Here is a 19099-nt window from a genome sequence, read left to right on the forward strand (position 1 = left end):
GGAAGAATCCTTTCTTGGGAGGTGTTAGCTGGCCCTGATTGTTTCCTTTGTGGAATTCCTAATTTCCCTGCTTTCAGAGTGTTGCTCTTTATTTACTGTCCTGGTTTTAGAGATTATATTGTTCTGTATTATTTTACCACAGTAATTATTTCATATTACAGTAGAATCTCACTTATCCAACGTTCGCTTATCCAATGTTCTGGATTATCCAGTGCAGTCTGCCTTTTAGTAGTCAATGTTTTTGTAGTCAGTGTTTTAAATTCATTATGATATTTTGGTGGTAAATTTGTAAATACAGTAATTACTACATAGCATTACTGCGCATGGAACTACTTTTTCTGTCAAATTTGTTGTATAACATGATGTTTTGGTGCTTAATTTGTATAATGATGACCTAATTTGATGTTTAATCGGCTTTTCCTGAATCCCTTATTATCCAACATATTCAATTATCCAACGTTCTGCCGGTGTTGTGATAGAGTCTTCGAGTAGAGATCCTTCTAGTTGTACTAGAAGAGGCAGGAAAACTACTCGTGAGCAAGACTCTGATGAGGAGCCACAAAGGAAGAGAATCTGGGAAATACTTATGGAGCCCACTGATGATGATATCTTTGGGGGTTTTGAAGGGGATTATGGGGCTGGGAGTCAGGACGATGGGATGTCAGACTCTGGAAGTGAAGACATGGATTGGACTAAGGTTCAGGAGATCCGGGAGATTCTTGAGGAACCCACAAGCAGTGGTACATTTGAGGGATGGCACAGAGAAGATACAGGTGGATCCTGGGGAGTTAGGGTTTGGATAGAAGGTGGACTGGCTGGAGAGATCGTAAAGGGGCAGCAGCTGGAGATGGGGCGTCAGGTGGGTCCAGCTCTGATGAGGATTTGAAGCACCAAGGTTCAGCTGTGGATGGGGCGTTAGCTGGCTCAAGTTCTGAGGAGGACTTGTAAAAAAAAGTAAGTTTGTTGCTAATGTGGCCTTGCAATCGGCAAGGTGTTTGTTGGGCGCTTTCGGGATCTCTGTTTCAGAAGACATGTTTGGAAGACTGCTTTGGGACCTGCCGGCTTGCCTCTGTTCTACCTGACGACTTGGACTGGAACTCGATGACTGTGATTTCTCCCTGATGACTTGGACTGGAACTCAATGCCTGTGACTTCTCCCTAACGATGCAGACTGGATGTGGCGGCTGTGACGTCTCCTTTACAACGCAGTTTAGCCTTAACTACGTTTTGGGGCATTGTGCGGCCATTGGTCACTGTGGGTAATTGCTGGTAGCTTTCCTGTGTTTGTTTAGCTCCAACCAGCAAGTGGAGCGAGTTCCTAGCCTTTTCAACTAAATTTGTTTTAATTTGGATTATTTCCCAGGATAATCCAGATTATATCCTGAGTTTGGTTTTTTTGAGTTCTTTTTGGACATTGTTACTTCATACTGAAGAGAAAGTGTTTTGAGCCCTTTTTTGTTGCTTCTTAGTTTATTGCAAAAAAAAAAAAACACAAAAGAGCCTGAGTTATTTATATTGGCTGGCATCTGACTCGTAACAGCCGGCCTGTTTATGTTGGATAAGTGAGACTGTACTGTATATTTATAATCTTATATTATCTGCTTAGAACTGGATTATATGAGGCCCCTTCTACACAGCTGTATAAAATGCACACTGAAGTGGATTATATGGCAGTGTGGAGTCAAGATAATGCAGTTCAAAGCAGATAATATAAGATTATAAATGGGCTATATAGCTGTGTGGAAGGGCCTTGAGTCTACACTGCCATATAATCCAGTTAAAATCAGATAATCTGCATCTTATAGGCAGTGTGGAAGAGGCCTAAGTGAGGCATAACTCTGCCTGTCCCCTGGGGTGAGTGGGTTGCTAGCAGACCAAGTGGCCGGAGCTTAGCCTTCTAACTGGCAGCAATTGGATAAAAACAATTATTCCTCTCCCTCTAATTAGGACTTTATTTTTCTTTTCTTTGTATGAACATAGAGGCATGGATGAGGGGTTGTGCTGCCAAGTTTAGTGTTTCTGGGATGTGCAGTTTTATTGTTTTGTCCTAGGCCGAAATTTAATTACCCTTTTATATATATAGATAGTGTGGAAGGGGCCAAAGTGAAAGTTTGACAGCTGTAGCCACAGAGCTATGTGCATGTGTAAAATCTCAGCCTTTCCCTTCCAAAAGAAATAACTTTTTCCCAGAAGATGTCTGTTCAGCTACACTTTCACATTTGAGATAGGAAATAATTGGATGGCTACCCTCAAAGACTGGCACAAACATTTAAAGACCTCAATGTATTCTCGCAGGCTACAAGGGAACAGGGGCAAATGTTTTGGTGAGAATCAATAAGATGTTATAGTGATGTGCTTTTTAGCGTTAGGTTTGCAATGGGGAATTTGTCTGACAGGAGATAAGAATCAGCCGTGCCCTATTGTGTCCAGGAAGAGATATGAATGAAAATGTTTGTAATGTCCTGAAGGTAAGTGGGAGACTGAAGATACTCCTTTCAAACAAAAACACATAGGCCTGGCTCGCCTTCAGTCTCGCTCTTTCAATATCACAGTGAGAAATCTTTGAAGAATGAATCCAAGCAACTTTTTATTTCAAACATATTTAACAAGAAATCACCCCTAACTCTTTTAGGATAGCTAGAGGAATGGTTACAAAAAATTATTTCACTAAAAAAAAATGAAGATTACAAAAAAATACAAGCTTCTGTCATACAGATGTCTTGTCTATACCACTAAAATAACACATCTATAATTCAGACTGGAATTCGCCCCATTGATGTAACGCCCACTCAGAGCCGACCCTAGGTATTTTTCAAGTGTAGGCGAATAGAATTTTGGCGCCCTCCCCCCCTCAAACTAATCACTGAAAAATAAAAGTGTTAGATAAGCGAAAATGTTTGATAATAAGGAGGGGTTAAGGAAAGGCCTATTAAACATCAAATTACATTAAGATTTTACAAATTAAGCACTAAAACATCATGTTTTACAACAAATCAACAGAAAAAGCAGTTCAATACCTTGCGGAGGCAGGCCGCAGGAGACAGTAGTTGCCTCAATGGTGCCCCCAACAAAATGGCGCCACAGGCAACTGCCTAGTTGGCCTGGTGGTTGAACCGCCTCTGCGCCCACTTGTAATATAATACTCTGAAATTGCATTATTGTTCACACTCCAAATTCAAATCATCACCATTTTAGAGGTTTACTCAGGAACAAGCTGTTTACCACCATCACGCCACACCTTTGATCGACTACTTGACTGCCTCCAGCAATATGCTTGTCTTCTCTGGGGGTGCTTCCAGACAGCACCAAATCGCTTAGTCAGGGACCAAAAAAAAAAAAACCGGGACCTGAGAAGAGGTCTACATACCTCTTCCCGGGATTTCTGGTCCTGGGATTTCTGCCTCTGTCGTCCACACTTGCTTTGTCCTGGAATTTTGCAGCCCCCAAGATGGCCGCAGCAGGACATCAGTCGGAAATTATGGCACTTTTTAAAAAAAACCTATATGCGAATCATCGTATAAATTCCGTTCCTGGGTTATAGGGGCTGCGTGGCCATCGGTGCGTGGCCATCTGTTTGGCTGTGTACTTGTGCCTGGGAACTAAGGGTGATGTTCCTGGGTTATACATTTCTGTTCCTCATTGCTTTTACCATAAAAACATAGAGAAAGTTGATTACATGGCACAAATTCATTAAACATGTAGAGGACGAAATTTCTCTTGCCAGGATAAAGTTTTTGCTCTTTAGTCAACTATTGCCATGTTTTTAGAATACAACCAATCAGGAACCAGGAACAAACCAACATAAAAGTCTCATATTTTCTGAGTGTAAGACTTAATATAGAAACTGCTGTGCAGAATCACTCACCTTGATATATGTGTCAAGGCACGTGTGGACACGGTTCACAGCCAGATGGATGGACAGAGGAGTTGTGTAGGGGAAGGTTGCCATGACCACATGGCTAGGAGCTGGGAAGCTGATAATCTTGAAACCATACTTCAAGAACATGCGGACCACTTCCTCAGATGGCTTCTCTTCTCCTTCACTCAGAACACGACCAACAGCATAACGGCATTTCTCTGGATCCACCTAGTAAGAGATATTATGATTGGATTTAGATGATAAAAGCCTCAAAGGATGCATAAAGCTATGTTTAAAACAAAGGAGAAATACCAGTGATGCTACAGGCACCTTAAAGCAGTGGTTTTTAGCTTGTGTTCTTGAGAATCCTGACAAAGTTATCAGAAATTATTTGAGACAACCAGCTGTGGCAAACATTTCCCACATATGTTTCTAATTTACCTGTCGTTACTGACATTCATGTACAGATTTAGCTCTCAGTTTATACAGGATTTTGGTGATGCACTATGTGAACTGAGATAATTTCACGGAATACTCCACAGATTCTTTTGAAATGTTCAGGGATTCTACAACTCATTCCCTAGGGTTTCTTCATAAAACAATTGGAGCAAAAATTGATCACTACAATCAAAATGGGCACTGCAAGCCACACTAGAAAAACCGTGGCTGTTACAGTAAGAAGTACAATTTTTAAAACGGCTCAGTGATATAGAAATGCATTCTTGCCAAGATCTCATAGTGTCAAACCACTTGTGCAGCAACCCATTAAAAAAGCAATTTGACCCCTCTGGCATTTATGCAGGACAGTAATCAATATCTCAATCTATCGGAGGGACAGCAACTGCAACAATGGAGGTGGTGGGCAGCCCCAGCCACCTGCTGCCTTGCACAATGCCACCAGAAGAAAGGCACCCAATGTGCACCTCTCAGAAGAGGTACACTCAATCTAAAGCTGCTTAATTTACCAGGACCAAGTTCTGTGCAATCTTCAGAGCCAATGTAAGATTGCAGAAGTGTTCAGAAAATGGTTGAAAAGTACAAGCAATATCCCAAAGCACCCCTGTCACAGTGCACTTGCTCTGAAAACTCTTCAGAGCAAAGAGCCCTTCACAGAAGATGGGAGCATTATTTATAAAGGTAAATGGGTATTGTTTATTAATACAATGTCACTGTAAAACTCACTGAAACATCCCATGGAATTGTGTAAATTAGAAACAGTACTATAGTATATTTATTCTGCAACACTGAACGAAAATATTTCATTTGGAATTTACTAAAAAAAAGATCTTCACAAATACTGAATCCTGATGCTGAAAAGGCTTATTCTGGGCTTAAAGCAACATACAGGGATGTAAAAACGTGGCCAATGCTCCCTAGGGGGATGATGATGATGATGATGATGCTTTACTTGTAGCCCGCCCTATCTCCCCTGGGGGACTCAGGGCAGCTCCCATCATAATAAAGGCAAAAATTCAATGCCGGTATAAAACAACTATAAAAGCATGCAATACATTACAATACATTATACAATGAATTAAAATAAGTAAATTAAATAAGCAAAACAAGTAAATTAAATAATTATCATTAAATAAGTTTTATGGCATTTGAGGGTTCTTGTGTGTGATTTTTTTTTTTTTGGCAGGGGTTGTGGTGTCCTGGGGGTCATAGTTGCTCACTCCTACTTTAGAAGTTAAGCAAACAAAACTGTATTGTCAAAGGCTTTCATGGTCGGAATCACTAGTGTTGTGTGGTTTCCAGGCTGTATGTCCATGTTCTAGCAGCATTTTCTTCTGATATTTTGCCTCCATCTGTGACTGGCATCTTCAGATGCAGGTAAAAGGTCAGGAGAAAATACTGCAAGAACACAGACATATAGCCCAGAAACCATACAAAACTCTAATCAAAAAACTCTTTGAAACACATACCTGTAACTCTTTGAAATACATGCTTGTTTCTGCAGCATTTAGTACTGGGAAACTTTGCTGCACAGCAATTTCCATTCCCTACCCTGTATAAAAAAGACTGTTTTTCATTACCTAGTAATATGTATTCTCATCTATACATCTTGACAATTACATCCAGTTCATATATATTGTAGGAGCTTCTTTGTAACCTTGTCTTTTAAAAAGGCATGCCAATGTTATATATAGGTATAATGAGTTCTCTAGTCTCTTGATTCAAAACTCACAATAGACACTGTTTTGACAAAAAAAGTATGACCAACTCATCAGGGTCAGATTTTAGTATCTAACAAATCTCACTTCCTTATCTGAACAATGAGGGGAATAAATGTCTCTCAATAATGACTGTTGACATTCTCCTCTGAAAGGCTTCATGGACTTCTGTAGCTCTGGATCCATTTGTTATTCAACAATGCCAACTTCAGTAGAGACACCAATTATATCTAGTGCCAATTATCTGCCTATTGTGCAGGAAGCAACAAGTGAGCAACAGCAGTCATCGCTTCTGTTGCCAATTCAAAAGGCTCGCTCCTCTACCTGATAACCACTGATCATGCTGTGACATTTACACACACACACACACACACACACACACACACACACACATTGTTTGTGTATCCCTGGTATTCTCAGGGCTTCCATCCAGACCTACACTGACATTTCAGCAGCATGCTATGAATGTGATTGTTATTCTTGCTTATTCAACAATAAGTCTAAAGCTGAAAACAAGGTTCAGACCTGTACTATTTAAGTGGTGGTCCCTGGACCAGTGCTCATTCCCAAGCCATTGGCTTCCAGTCCCAGATGAAAAAGGGAATAAAAACTTCTAGGCAATGGGTAAAAATGTGATGTGACCCATAACACAATGGAAAGGGAGAGTATTCTGACTCAATAACTTGGCTGCAAGTGTGAGGCTGTGGGAGGATCCGTAGCTATCTCCATTTTGACCAGTACTTACACCAGATATATGTTGTCAGACAGTGTCAACTCAACTGTGGATACGCAGACAAGATTCCAGATGCTTTAACCCGGGCAAACCTTGCAAAACAGCAGTGGGTGAAAAATGATAAATTCCCAGGAACTGGGCAGCCATGTTATCTCTTCAGGACAACAAGTACAGCATTGAGAGAGAAGGGAGAAGCTATTACATCATAACTAGGGATACAGAAAGTGAAGGAACTGCAAGGGCCAAACTGCAAGGGCCAAACTGCAAGGCAAACACAGTATGGCAGGTGCATGCATGTCAATATACCATGTCCTGGGGCATGACACTCCCCGCCTGAAATCTTTAGATTTCACTGAAAGCAAACATTAAAATATTGTCCTTGAGACGTCTATAAGGATTTTTTTCTCTTCAAACCTGAAACAAGGGGAACATGCAGAATAAACAATAGTCAACAATTAATCCAAACTTACAATAAAAGTTTTGAAGTTGTCAGCCACAACTAGGATCCAAGGGTTACATAGGATCCAAGTGAACCAATCTTCGGGTCGGGGAAGCCGCAATTTGCCAACACTTGCACCAACCCACATTGTAGTCCACGAGAATGTGTCAGAAGTTTGACAATTTTAGTTCATGGAGGTATGTTCCCCGTCATGAGCTGTGGATGGTGTCCTTCTCTTCCTTATGAGGTGTTTCCTCTTGGAAGAAGAAGCACCAGTTCAAGATGGGGCCACTCCAGCAGTTTTTCCTCAGCCAACTCCTGGTGCTGGCCTGTGGGTGAAGTTCGGTCCACTCGCTTCTGGGCCTCAGCCTCCAGCTAAGCCTTTTTCTTCTCCTCCTCCTCCTGCTTGTGCCGTGCTCACTTGGGTGCCTTGGCGCTATTGAGGGGCTTCAGTTCAGTGCTGTTGATATAGTCCAGGACATCCTGATGGTCTACAGCTGGCTCTCCTGAGCTGCTGCTGTGCCCTAGCTTTTGAGGAAGCTTCTCTTTTCTTTTGGTCAGTCAAGAACACAGCTTTTCCCGGATTTCAGCATAGTTCTGGCTTATCGGAGCAGCTGGAGGTGCATTGTGGCCAAAGAACTCACAGTAGCAGCAGTCACAGAATTTCCAATCTTTTTGGGTTGTGGAGGACAAGGTGCAAGAGCTACGTTCAGGACTGCTGTCCTCATCCTCACCAAGCCCCTTGTCTGCTTCACATGACTGTGATGCATGACAGCTTGTACCATTTGGGAATTTGTGTCCCTTACAGGCAGGATCCCTGTTGATGTTGGGCAGCTGATGCGAGGCAGTAGGAGGAACCACTGCAATGGCTGTTGCATGGGTGCGTGCAGCCTAAAGGAGGTGGTATCTTCAGCAGTGGCACATTGGCGGTGGGTAGATGTGGGCTCTTACAAGATCCAGTCATAGGGGACTCTGCTCCCGGCTTTGGGACTGGTGTGTGTGGATGGAGGGCAGATGAAGGTTCTGCATGATCCCTCTCAAATGCTGCTCAGTCATTTAGTTGTCTCCAACTCTTTGTGACCTCAAATACCTTCTGATAAGTGCTGTGACCATTTGGAAGATATGTGACTTAAATGAAGAAATCTTAGTAGGCCTTTTCATTTTATCTATGCAGACATTGCCTATGATAACCCATCCTAGATCGAGATGGGCAAAAGGTGTGTTGTGTGGTCCATTGATTTGCTGGTGTATTTTGTGCAGTCTGAGAATGTCTCTACCTAGCAGAAGTAGAATATTTGCGTTTTTGTCAAGGGCTGGTAGTTTGTTGGCTATAGGCCTTAGATGAGGGTGATGGAAGGCCACCTCTGGTGTGGGTATCTCCTCTCTGTTAGATGGTATCTGGTTGCACTCAACAAGTGTGGGCAAAGATATCTCCAAATTGCCCTTGAGAGAAGCTATTATGAGTCCACTGGCTCTTCTGCCAGAAACCTCTAATCTACCACTACATGTACCCAAGGTATAAAGATAAATATCACCCTTTAAGTTAAACAGATAAAAGAGTTCTGACCTTGTGATTGGTTGCTCTGGTCGTCTAAGATGGTGTACACTCAGTGACTTTTCTGGCTGACCCTTGGGGTATATATTGACTAGGCATATCTTTGTACAGGACTTGACATAAAGGTCTTCTCCACAGACTTCTGTACATGAAGAGGATACCGCAGTAGTATTCGCTGCTTGACCTGTGTTCTCCCCGCCATGGCTTGTAGGGGAACCTCTAGGTGGCATGGCACTAAGCTGGGATAGATGAAGAGCTTGAACCTGGTCTTCGCTGCCACACGCAATTTTGCAGTCTCCAGCAATATGTTTGATAGAGGCACAACATTTGAAACATACCCCAAGTTTCATTAGATGCTCCCTACGTTCCTGGATTGGTCTCCTCCTGAAGCCAATACATTTCTTGAGGGGATGAGGCTTCTCGTGAATAGGACACAGGCAGTTAAGATTGTTTACCTTCTCGTCTTGGATGTTCTTGCTACTGCTTTCTTCTGGAGCTGATGTAAGTATAGGAAGCATATCAGTCTTTTTCACTGAAATTGGACCCCTGCCGTTTCTGTAGCTAGGATGTGAGATGTCATACTTAACAGGAGGTGAACCAGGGACACTGGGTTCACAATAGGAAAAGCTTGGTTCATTCTTGTATTCTGTGATGTTCTTGATAAACTCACAGAAGTAAGAAAATGGAGGAAAGGAGACTCGATTCTCACATTTGTATCTTTTTTAATTTAAACAGAACACAATATAGTGGACATATTGCAAACACATAACCCCACCACCAAGGCCTGAACAAGTATCATTTCCTTTACCATAAAATTTATAATTCAACCATTAAACAAATGTCATATCCAAAATTCCTGACCAAGGTTGTACTGTTTTGCTTTTTCACTTTCTAGAACATATTTAATAAAAACTGACCAGTATAAATCAAAATCAGATCCTTTAGTTTTCCCCCTGAACACCCTCATTTCCATTGATAATTTATCATTTAAAGCTACATTCCATACCTCCCCATCCCATGCTTCCAGTGTGAGATTGGTTACTATCTTCTAATTCCTTGAAATTATAAGTCTCGACACTGTGAGTAAAATAATCACCAATTCTTTCTTTTCCATTTCTAAATTCAACTTTGTGGCATCCATTAATAATGCTAACCTAGCATCCGGGGTGATGTTTAATCCTATAATGTTACTGATTTCTATAAATATGTTGTTCCAAAAACTCTTCAACTGGGGGTATCTCTACCACAAATGAAAATATGTCCCTTTATACATGCCACATCTCCAACCAGGGCCGGCCCAATGCGGAGGCCACTGAATCGCCCACTTCAGGCGCACAGTCTCCGGAGGCGCCGTGGAGGCAAGCCAGGCCAGGGCGCGTGGGGTGGGAGGCGGGGCCCCGTCTGGGCGGAGCCCCGCCTCCCACCCCGCGCGCCCTAGCCCTGTCTCCCAAGCTGCACGAGGCGGGGTCAGGGTGAGCAGCGCGGGAGGCGGAGCCAGGGCTGGCCCCGCCTCCCGCACCGCTTGCCCTCGCCTGGCTGGCCTTGCCCAGCCGGCCAGGCTGCAGCGGGAGTCCCTCCAGGCCGCGGGTGCCGCGGCCTGGAGGGACTTTCCCGCTGCTTCCTGGCCAGCTGGCCTGGGCCAGGGCGCGCGGGGCAGGAGGCGGGGCCCCATCTGGGTGGAGCCCCACCTCCCGCCCTGCGCGTCCTGGCCTCGCCTCTCACGCTGCGCGAGAGGCAGGGTCAGGGTGAACAGCGTGGGAGGAAGTGCCAGGGCATGGGAGGCGGGGCCAGGTCTGGCCATGCCACGCCTCCCGCAGCGCATGGCCACGCCTCCCACAGCACGGGGGGGGGGCGCAATTTTTCCCTCCACTTAATATTTAAAATTTTCTCGGGCCGGCCCTGTGTCCAACAGAGGTTACTTTGTTTCCTATCCATCTGGTGTAGTTTAACCGGTGTGGTATACCATCTCCATATGACTTTGTATACATTTTCTTTTAATCTTATTGACAAATTCTTAACCACTCTCCACTTTAGAACCCTTTTCCAATCGAGATCCATCAGAGGCCCTAGGTCTCCTTCCCAGACCTTTTCTAACAGCTTCAGCACTATTTCTTCACCTATTAATCAATTTTACCAATTAATCCTTTCCCTAAAGTTTTTTGATTTTTAAGTTTACTTTCTTCATATTTATTCAGCTCTCTACATCTGGGATTTTTACCTAACCAATGCTTTTTCCAATTATATAGCTATTGCCTCTCAAACCAATTCAGGACACCTTGCTGTTCTAACATGTTAAAGTTGCCTCTTGAATTTTGTATAAATTCCTTCCAAGAAAGAGCACTTTCCACCTCCACTATTTTTTTATTCTTAAGTTTAATTCTCATATTTGTATCTTGAACCAACTGTAGACCACTTTTCTTGAATATTATATGGCAACTTGGAGACTATTGGGTTTACCCCACAAGGAGTATCCAGGTAACTGAGGCCTGGTAGGTACATATCCTCCTTGGCCAGTAGGAGCTCCATGAGTAGGTCACTAAGTTCTTTGAATTACTTATGATCCTTGCCAGATATCTTTGGAAACCCTTGCAATTGTTTGAATAGAGCATTCTCTCTTGCTTCAGGACTGCCATAAGTTTTCTCCAGTCTTTCCCAAGCAGCAGTAAGACCTGCTGTGGGGTTGTGAATCTGGACTGATCTGAGTCTTTTTGCATGTTCTGCAGACTGTGGGCCCAGCCACCAGATGAGCATACTACTTCTTTGGCTGCAGTAATACCGAGGTCACTGGTTTCAGTTTTAAAAGCACATTTCCAGCCTCTATTTCTCAGATTGGTCATCAAACCTTGTAAGTCCAGTCTTAGTAAGCTCACGGCGAGCCATGTACCTTGCAAATTCTGACATGTCTGTTCTCTCCGACTTTGCATATTGAATTGCTGGCTGAGCAGCAGTAATTACATTGTGAGTAGGGTTCTGGTTAACAGACGTAGGTAGAAATGGGGCAGTATAGGATTCAGCCTAGGGGCTAGCTTAAAGTCCATAGGTTTAGGCACATATGGGTGAGAAACTGAATGGTTACTTACAGTCTGGTGGTGTGGTGGCGCATTAGTATTTACTCGAGTGTTGGTATATGGAATTTGCTACAGTGTAAGGCCTTGGGGATTCCTGAAGGAAGAAAAATCTGGATGCTGGACAGGCAGGGCGTTGTACTGACCTTGAAGGCAGTGTGCTGCAGAAGATACTGTGCCCTGTTGCTCTGGAAAGATCTTGTCGCTGACAGAAAAGTTTGTGGCAAGTAGGGGTTCACTGTTTTGGCTTAGTACATAATCTCATGTGTGCTTGAGGGGACCCTATGGGTCCATATCACTGATGCTCTCGGCTTCACCTCTGCTGATGGTCTGCTCTAAAACTTTTAACCTCGCCATGGCTGTAGCATGCTGACACTGTTTTCCTAGAGCTTCAAATGCTGCCTTTTGTTGTGCAACATTAGCTTCCATCAGTGCCTTCTGTTGTGCAAAGGCTGCCTGTACCTTAGTAGCTTCTGCCTCTGGATGTGCTTCTACAAGTTGCTGAGTGTGGAAGATTTTGAGGATTGTGACTTAGATGTACATTTTGAACACGTTCTGAACTAAGATGTTGAAAGTTTTGCAATTCTTCCAATAAAACTTCTGTATTTAGTTTTTTCAATACGTTTTCATATTCTTTAGCTTTCGTTTTGTAATGTCCATGCATAACACAAATCTAGTGGTGATACATGGTGAGTAGGCAAGCACATGGCAGACATCATATTCTGTATTTTCTGCCACCATTTTGAAAGTTCAGAGGAAAGTTCATGTTTTAAACTTTCTAGACAGTCTCTGACCTTCCAAGTTGGTTTAGCAGGCCATTTAGGTTTCACTTTGGGCAGCAGACTGGTGTCCATGTTACTCTTGTGTCTCAGGGTGTCCTTCAGCCATGATGCAACACAAAAATGAACTATAGTGGAGAGGTAGCTGCTTGCTAGAAGATTCTATACTGAGGGGGTCTGAGCTGCAGATGCAAATACACACTACTGATTCCTTCTGAGACCGCAGGTAACTTGGTGCGACTGTATCTCTGGAGATGGTGAACTGTCTACAGTTGTTTCTGGGAGTCTTTATGCATTTTTCACTATTCTGACTCAATAACTTGGCTGGAAATGTGAGGCTGTGGGAAGATCCATAGCTATCTCCATTTTGACAAGTACTTACACCAGATATATATTATCAGACAGTGTCAACTCAACTGAGGAGACACAGACAAGATTCCAGATGCTTTAATCCGGGCAAACCTTGCAAAACGTCACACAGCAGTAAGTGAAAAATGATAAATTCCGAGGAGCTGGGCAGTCATGTTCTCTCTTCAGGACAACAAGTACAGCCCTGAGAGAGAAGGAAGGAGCTATTTGTCAGGACCCAGGCTGCAGAGCACCAATAACCATACACAGAGGCCAGAATCTATCTAATATCTTTATTAAGGAAATATATAAAGTTAATAAAAGCAAGTGTATGAAATAGTCCAGAAGTAGACCTTTCAGGAAAGGTCAAAATTAGTCCAAGAAAACAATGTCCAATATGTAATATTAAGGTCCAAAGTTGTAATCCAATAACCGAAACACTCACTTTGCCAGGCAAAGTGAGGGGAGATGACAAGGTCCTTTAGTCCATGAACTTGAGCAAGGCTAGGAAATAACTTGAAACGAGGCTTGATACAAGGCAACAAGGAACGAGGAGCGAGAACAAGATCCGTGGAATTACTTGGCAAAATCCGGAAAACAAGGCAAGGCTGAGTCCTGGAAAACAAGGCAAGGTCCGTGGAGGTAAACAAGGCTGGAAACGGGAACGAAGGCTTGGAATCAGGAACAAGGCTTGAAACAGGAACGAGGCTTGGAAACGGAGCGCGCTGTCCACACACAACTTACTCCAGTAGCTGACGAATTGACTCCGCAAGAACCCTTTGTGGGTAAAACACCTAAATAGGGTCTAGTTTTCCCACCAAAGAACAGTTCACTGGGGAACCAGAAACGAAAGCTAATCTCTGAGTCCAGATGCATGACTCCTTAAAGTTTCTCATGGAAACCAGGCTTAATCAGCTAAATTCTTAGCAGCTATCCTAGCACTCCTGCGAGAGGCCGCTTGAACTCCTCTCTGTTGTTTACAAAACTCGTGGCGAGAAAACACAGGAGATTTAGGCTCAGGGCTTGTTTGACAGACTTCTGGAAGACAAATCTCTTGCAGGTGCAAGGTTCCCAAATCTGGCTGGGAAGGTTCCAATTCTGACTGAGACGGTGAAAAACCCAAGTTCTCCTCTTCATCTGGGACTACAGTGCCATGAATGGGACTACATGGCCCATGACTCATCACACTATTGCATCAAAACTAGGGGTACAGAAAGCCAAGAGGGAAAAACTGCAAGGCAAACACAGTGTGGCAGATGCATGCCTGTCAATATACCATGTCCTGGGGCATGACAGAGAGGAATAGGCAGATCCCCACATAAAAAAGATGAAAAGCAGTGGTTTAGACATTTTAGTTATTCCTCTAAAGATACTGAAGCCAGGCAAAAAGTAGAGGGAGATGATGTTCATCAGGGAACAAATTTCAGCTTACTAAATATGGGCATTACTTTCCATTATCTCAAAGTTTTTTATCCTTTTTTCACATCAGTAAAAAAAATAGATTTTCAAAATATTGATGAAACAAAGGTTGTGTTTTTAAAGGTGAGAAGATCGCATGCTTACACTCAAGGGCTGACAGGCAGGCCAGTGTGTAGGGAAAGATTATAATATGTATCTTCATCAGATCTTCTAAGATTATAAAACTCAAACTGGAAATTTGGTACAGATTGTAAAAGAACCATTGGAGTGTACATCTGTCTTGGCCTTGCTTGCTTTAAAATAAATTTGTTTAGTTATATTTAAATGTATCTGTAGCCTTAGTCACTAGGTTGAAGGACTAAGAAGTTTCTAATCCATTTCGATTTGATTATGTCTGCTAAAGGTAAAGGTAAAGGTTTACCCTGACGTTAAGTCCAGTGAAGTCTGACTCTGGGGGTTGTCTGCTAGTTAACACTAAAATAGCAAACTTCAGTTAAGCTTTGCTATTTTATTGTGATTGTTTCTAACTATGCCCTATAGCTGTAAGGAGAAAATCAGTTCTTTGTCACTCTGGTGCATATAGGCTCACATGCCTATCCCACAATATTCACACAAACTATAAATAACTAAAACGATACACACATAAACACACACAGAGAGACACACACATCACTTTCTCTGTAAGGACAAGGTTTAGGAAAGCAAAGTGAGGTTTTAATAATTTAAATGGGTGCTTTGATCTGAGACTACCTTCCATTTCTGGCATTGCATCTACATCCTAAAACAGGCACCTAGGATCATTAAACATCCCGAGAAAGTTCCCAATTACTCTAATCCAGCCCTCAGCATGGCACTCACAAACAGTGTGAAACACTGTTTAATTCCATCATTGTGCTTTACAAATGTGCATATGTGCACACTTAACCCATAATCTAGGAGAAGTGTGCCCCCCGAGCAAAAGAAGCAATCAGCAATGGTTCTCAGTTGTACTCTCATCTACTTCAAACATGGAATGTACAGTCAATGCTCTGTATTGATGGATTTTTCAAATAATAATAATAATAATAATAATAATAATAATAATAATTTTATTCTTATATCCCGCCCCATCTCCCTGGAGGGACTCGGGGCGGCTTACATGGGGCCATGCCCAGACACGACAGCACAAATCAGATAAAACATTAAACCGAGCAGTAAAATTTCAACATGATTAAAGTATTTGATTATCCACCAACTTTAAAAGCTATGTTTACCTTTACCTCTGAATAGATGAATTGCTTCATTTACACTCCATAGCAAACCTTACCATTTATATAAAGGACGCAATTTTACCATGAAAATGTATATAAAAGACTTGAGCATTCAGAGATTTTGGGTGTTTCCAGACAGCATCAAAATGCATGTTTTAAAAATGGGGCAAAAAATCCCGGGACCTGACAGCAAGTCCACACACAGACGTATCAATTCCGGGAAATGGTCCCCCTGTCCTCACACCTTCCCTTGAAGCAAAAGATAACAAACATAGGTGAGCTTCATGCTCACATAAAGAGCAAAAAATAATGTGAAATATCGATAGTTTCTCGGAGAGGGTCAAATTAGCCCCTTGAGTCTCCATAGCAGTCGATGGCAATTTTAACTAGCTCTCTCTTTCTGATCTTTTTTGCAGACAAAGCAAAGAGGGTCACTTAATATGTTACATAATCATTTGAGTCATTTAGCAGAAACTGAACCATTTCTACAAGAGAGTTGCCATTGTCTTTTATCAGCAGGGGTTTCAAATATCTTTCTTTTGGGTCACTATAAAAAGGGCAGTTTAGCATGTAGAACACAATGTCTTACACCTGACACTGGCTACAGAAGCAAAGTCTGTTTTCCAACGGCACATTATGGTAACAAGCATCTAACACTGCAGTGGGCAATACTTGGAATCACAGTTCAGTGAAGGCAATTTTAAGAAGGATGGCTTAAGTTTAGTCGTATCTCTGGCTCTAAAGTGTTCAGATTTCAACAAGGGGGACCATGGGGAGAATTTTGTGATCCTTATTGATTGCAGATCCCTTCTTGAATCAGTCCAAAATAGCCAGTCTCTTAATTGCCTCTCATCCATGTCCAAGGCAGAATTCAACTCGAAGAGGTTGTAGCTATGTAGGAGATTTTCTAAACTTATTTTCCAATGTAGATAGTTACTTATTTCCAAGTAAAACAATGCAGGAAAACATTTACTTGGTAGAGTGGCAATTCATTTCAAATATTTTAATTGGTCACAATCTACTTTTGTCTTGACTGATGGCCACCCAGATTCGGTATGCAGAAGTACTGCAGGAGTTCCAGTTGGGAGAGAATAAAGTTTTCAGAGGAACTTGTTCTGTAACATTTCAAAGATTTAAATCCCAAATGTTGGCATTGTGGGAGTCGGGAAGCATGGTACTCACATCTATGGTGGGAATGTGAAGAGCTACAAAATCCTAAACCAGGTTGAATTACATACTAAAAAAGAATTTGATATAAATATGTAAATTTTGTTAATAGGGATATATGGTGATAGAAAAATTAAGGACCAAGAACAAGAATTAATGATGACGATGTTTAGAGCAGCCTATGCAGTAATAGCATGGGGATGGAAAGATAAAAAGAAATGGACTCTTGAAAAGTGGTATGAATACATGTGGGATCAAATACAACTGGATATTATGGATATTATAATAAGCAGAAAAAAAGGTAGGACAAACAGAAGAAAATTAAAGAAATATGGACTCCATTTAGTAGATGGCTACAGTCTGTTAAACCAGATGACGAAAGCTGGAAGAAGAAAAAATCCATAGAATGGAAAGAAGGCTCATGTAATGGGGGGAGGGGGGGAGGATTAAGTTGTCAACAGGGAAGGGGTGGGTGTGGGGAGGGAGAAGAGAATGGAAAAGGAAAAAGTATGATAACTATGGTTATGTATATAAAATATTAATACATTAAAAAATAAAAATGTAATATTTCCAAGGGTTTACAAGTGTTATTATCTAGGCCCCAGATTTCTGCATCATATAGCATCTGTGCCAACACTTTGCTGCTGAAGATTTTTAGAGCAGATTCTGACTAGAAAAATTTAATCAGAGCTCCTATTGTTTTTTCGGCTTTCACCTTCACTGATTCCCTATGGCATTTCCAGGAAAAAGATTCACTAATAACAATTTCCATATATTTGAATAAATGGGTTTGTTCTATGGCATGTTGATCTAAAGACCATTTATACCGAGGCAGTGTCTGCCAAAAACATAACCTTGGCTTAGGAGTAATATATTGACAAATATTTCTCTTGGCAGTAGGTACTGAAATCCTTCAGAAAAAAATTTAAGACCCAACCAAAAGAGGGAGATGAGCACTAGATCATCTGCATACATCAGGATGAAAATATTTCTGTTCCTGATTACTGGTGAAGGAGAGTCAATTTTAGCTAACAAGGCACTAAATCATTCACATAGATGTTAAAAAGAGTGGGAGCTAGTAAATGTTACTCCCCATGTTGTTGGAAAAGCTTCTGTAAGAACCATTTCTGCCAACTCTGACTCTAATTTCTATGTTAGTGTATAGTTCCTGTGTCAATCTTAATAGTCTGTGATCAATATCAGAATTCCATAGCTTTCTTTATAATCTCAGCCGCACCTCAGGATAGCTTCACCTTGCTATATACACCAAACTGCACACAAAATAAAGTATTTTCAGTTTATTAGAAAATAAAAGATAAAAAGTTCTTTAAAAGCAAAAGTAAAGTTCCAAAAGGGTTGTTGTATGTCTTTCGGGCTGTGTGGCCATGTTCCAGAAGTATTCTCTCCTGACGTTTGGCCCACATCTATGGCAGGCATCCTCAGAGGTTGTGAGGTATGGATAAACTAAGTAAGGAAAGGAAAGAATATATATCTGTGTAGAGTCCAGGGTGTGGCAAGAGTCCTTTGTCACTGGGAAGCCAGCATTAATGTTTCAGTTAATCACCCTAATTAGCATTGGAAAGGTTTTGTCTCTTGCCTGGGGGCATCCTTTGTTCAGTCATTAGCTGTCCTCTGCCCTCAGAGTGTTGGTTCCCATCTATTGTTTTGATTTTAGAGTTTTTTAATACTGGTAGCCAGATTTTGTTCATTTTCATGGTTTCTTCCTTTCTGTTGAAATTGTCCACATGCTTGTGGATTTCAATGGCTTCTCTGTGTAGTGTGACATGATAGTTGTTGGAATGGTCCAGCATTTCTGTGTTCTCAAATAATATCCTGTGTCCAGGCTGGTTCATCAAGTGCTCTGCTATGGCTGATTTCTCTGGTTGGATTAGTCTGCAGTGCCTTTCATGTCTTCTCCAGATACTTATATTTTATTGTTCTGGGCATGGCCCCATTTAAGCCGCCCCGAGTCCCCGTTGGGGAGATGGTGGCGGGGTATAAATAAAGTTTTATTATTATTATTATTACTTTCTTAGATTTCAAATATGCAGTTGATGACTTTACCTCACTGTCAGAGACTGGTTCTCACTCAAGTAAAATAGAGAAGTCTTTGTCCAGTCCTGCCACTTCCAATGTGCCTTACTGGCTGCAGAAGATACTGGACAAGCATTTAATCCAAGCAGAGGTAGTGATTTAGGCTTCCAATGTACTCCTTGTAGTCCTCTGGTAACAAGTTCCCAGAATTTGTTTTCCTTCCGGTCCAGTTCCTGCCACTTAGATTTTCTGTGTTCATCTTTCTTATCTTTGAGTT

The 19099-nt window shown here is 41.9% G+C and overlaps 1 protein-coding gene across 2 annotated transcripts in view; it reads right to left on the reverse strand.

Annotated features, from left to right (window-relative positions):
- Window positions 1-19099, reverse strand: part of tex264 (testis expressed 264, ER-phagy receptor) — a 218761-nt gene that overhangs the window by 148109 nt on the left and 51553 nt on the right. For both annotated transcript variants that reach the window (XM_008105085.3, XM_008105086.3), the window contains exon 3: window positions 3866-4087. In XM_008105085.3, the coding sequence (XP_008103292.2) occupies window positions 3866-4087 (222 nt within the window). The remainder of the gene's footprint in view (window positions 1-3865; window positions 4088-19099) is intronic.

This window comes from Anolis carolinensis, chromosome 2 (genome assembly GCF_035594765.1).
Source record: "Anolis carolinensis isolate JA03-04 chromosome 2, rAnoCar3.1.pri, whole genome shotgun sequence".
Classification (NCBI taxonomy): domain Eukaryota; kingdom Metazoa; phylum Chordata; class Lepidosauria; order Squamata; family Dactyloidae; genus Anolis; species Anolis carolinensis.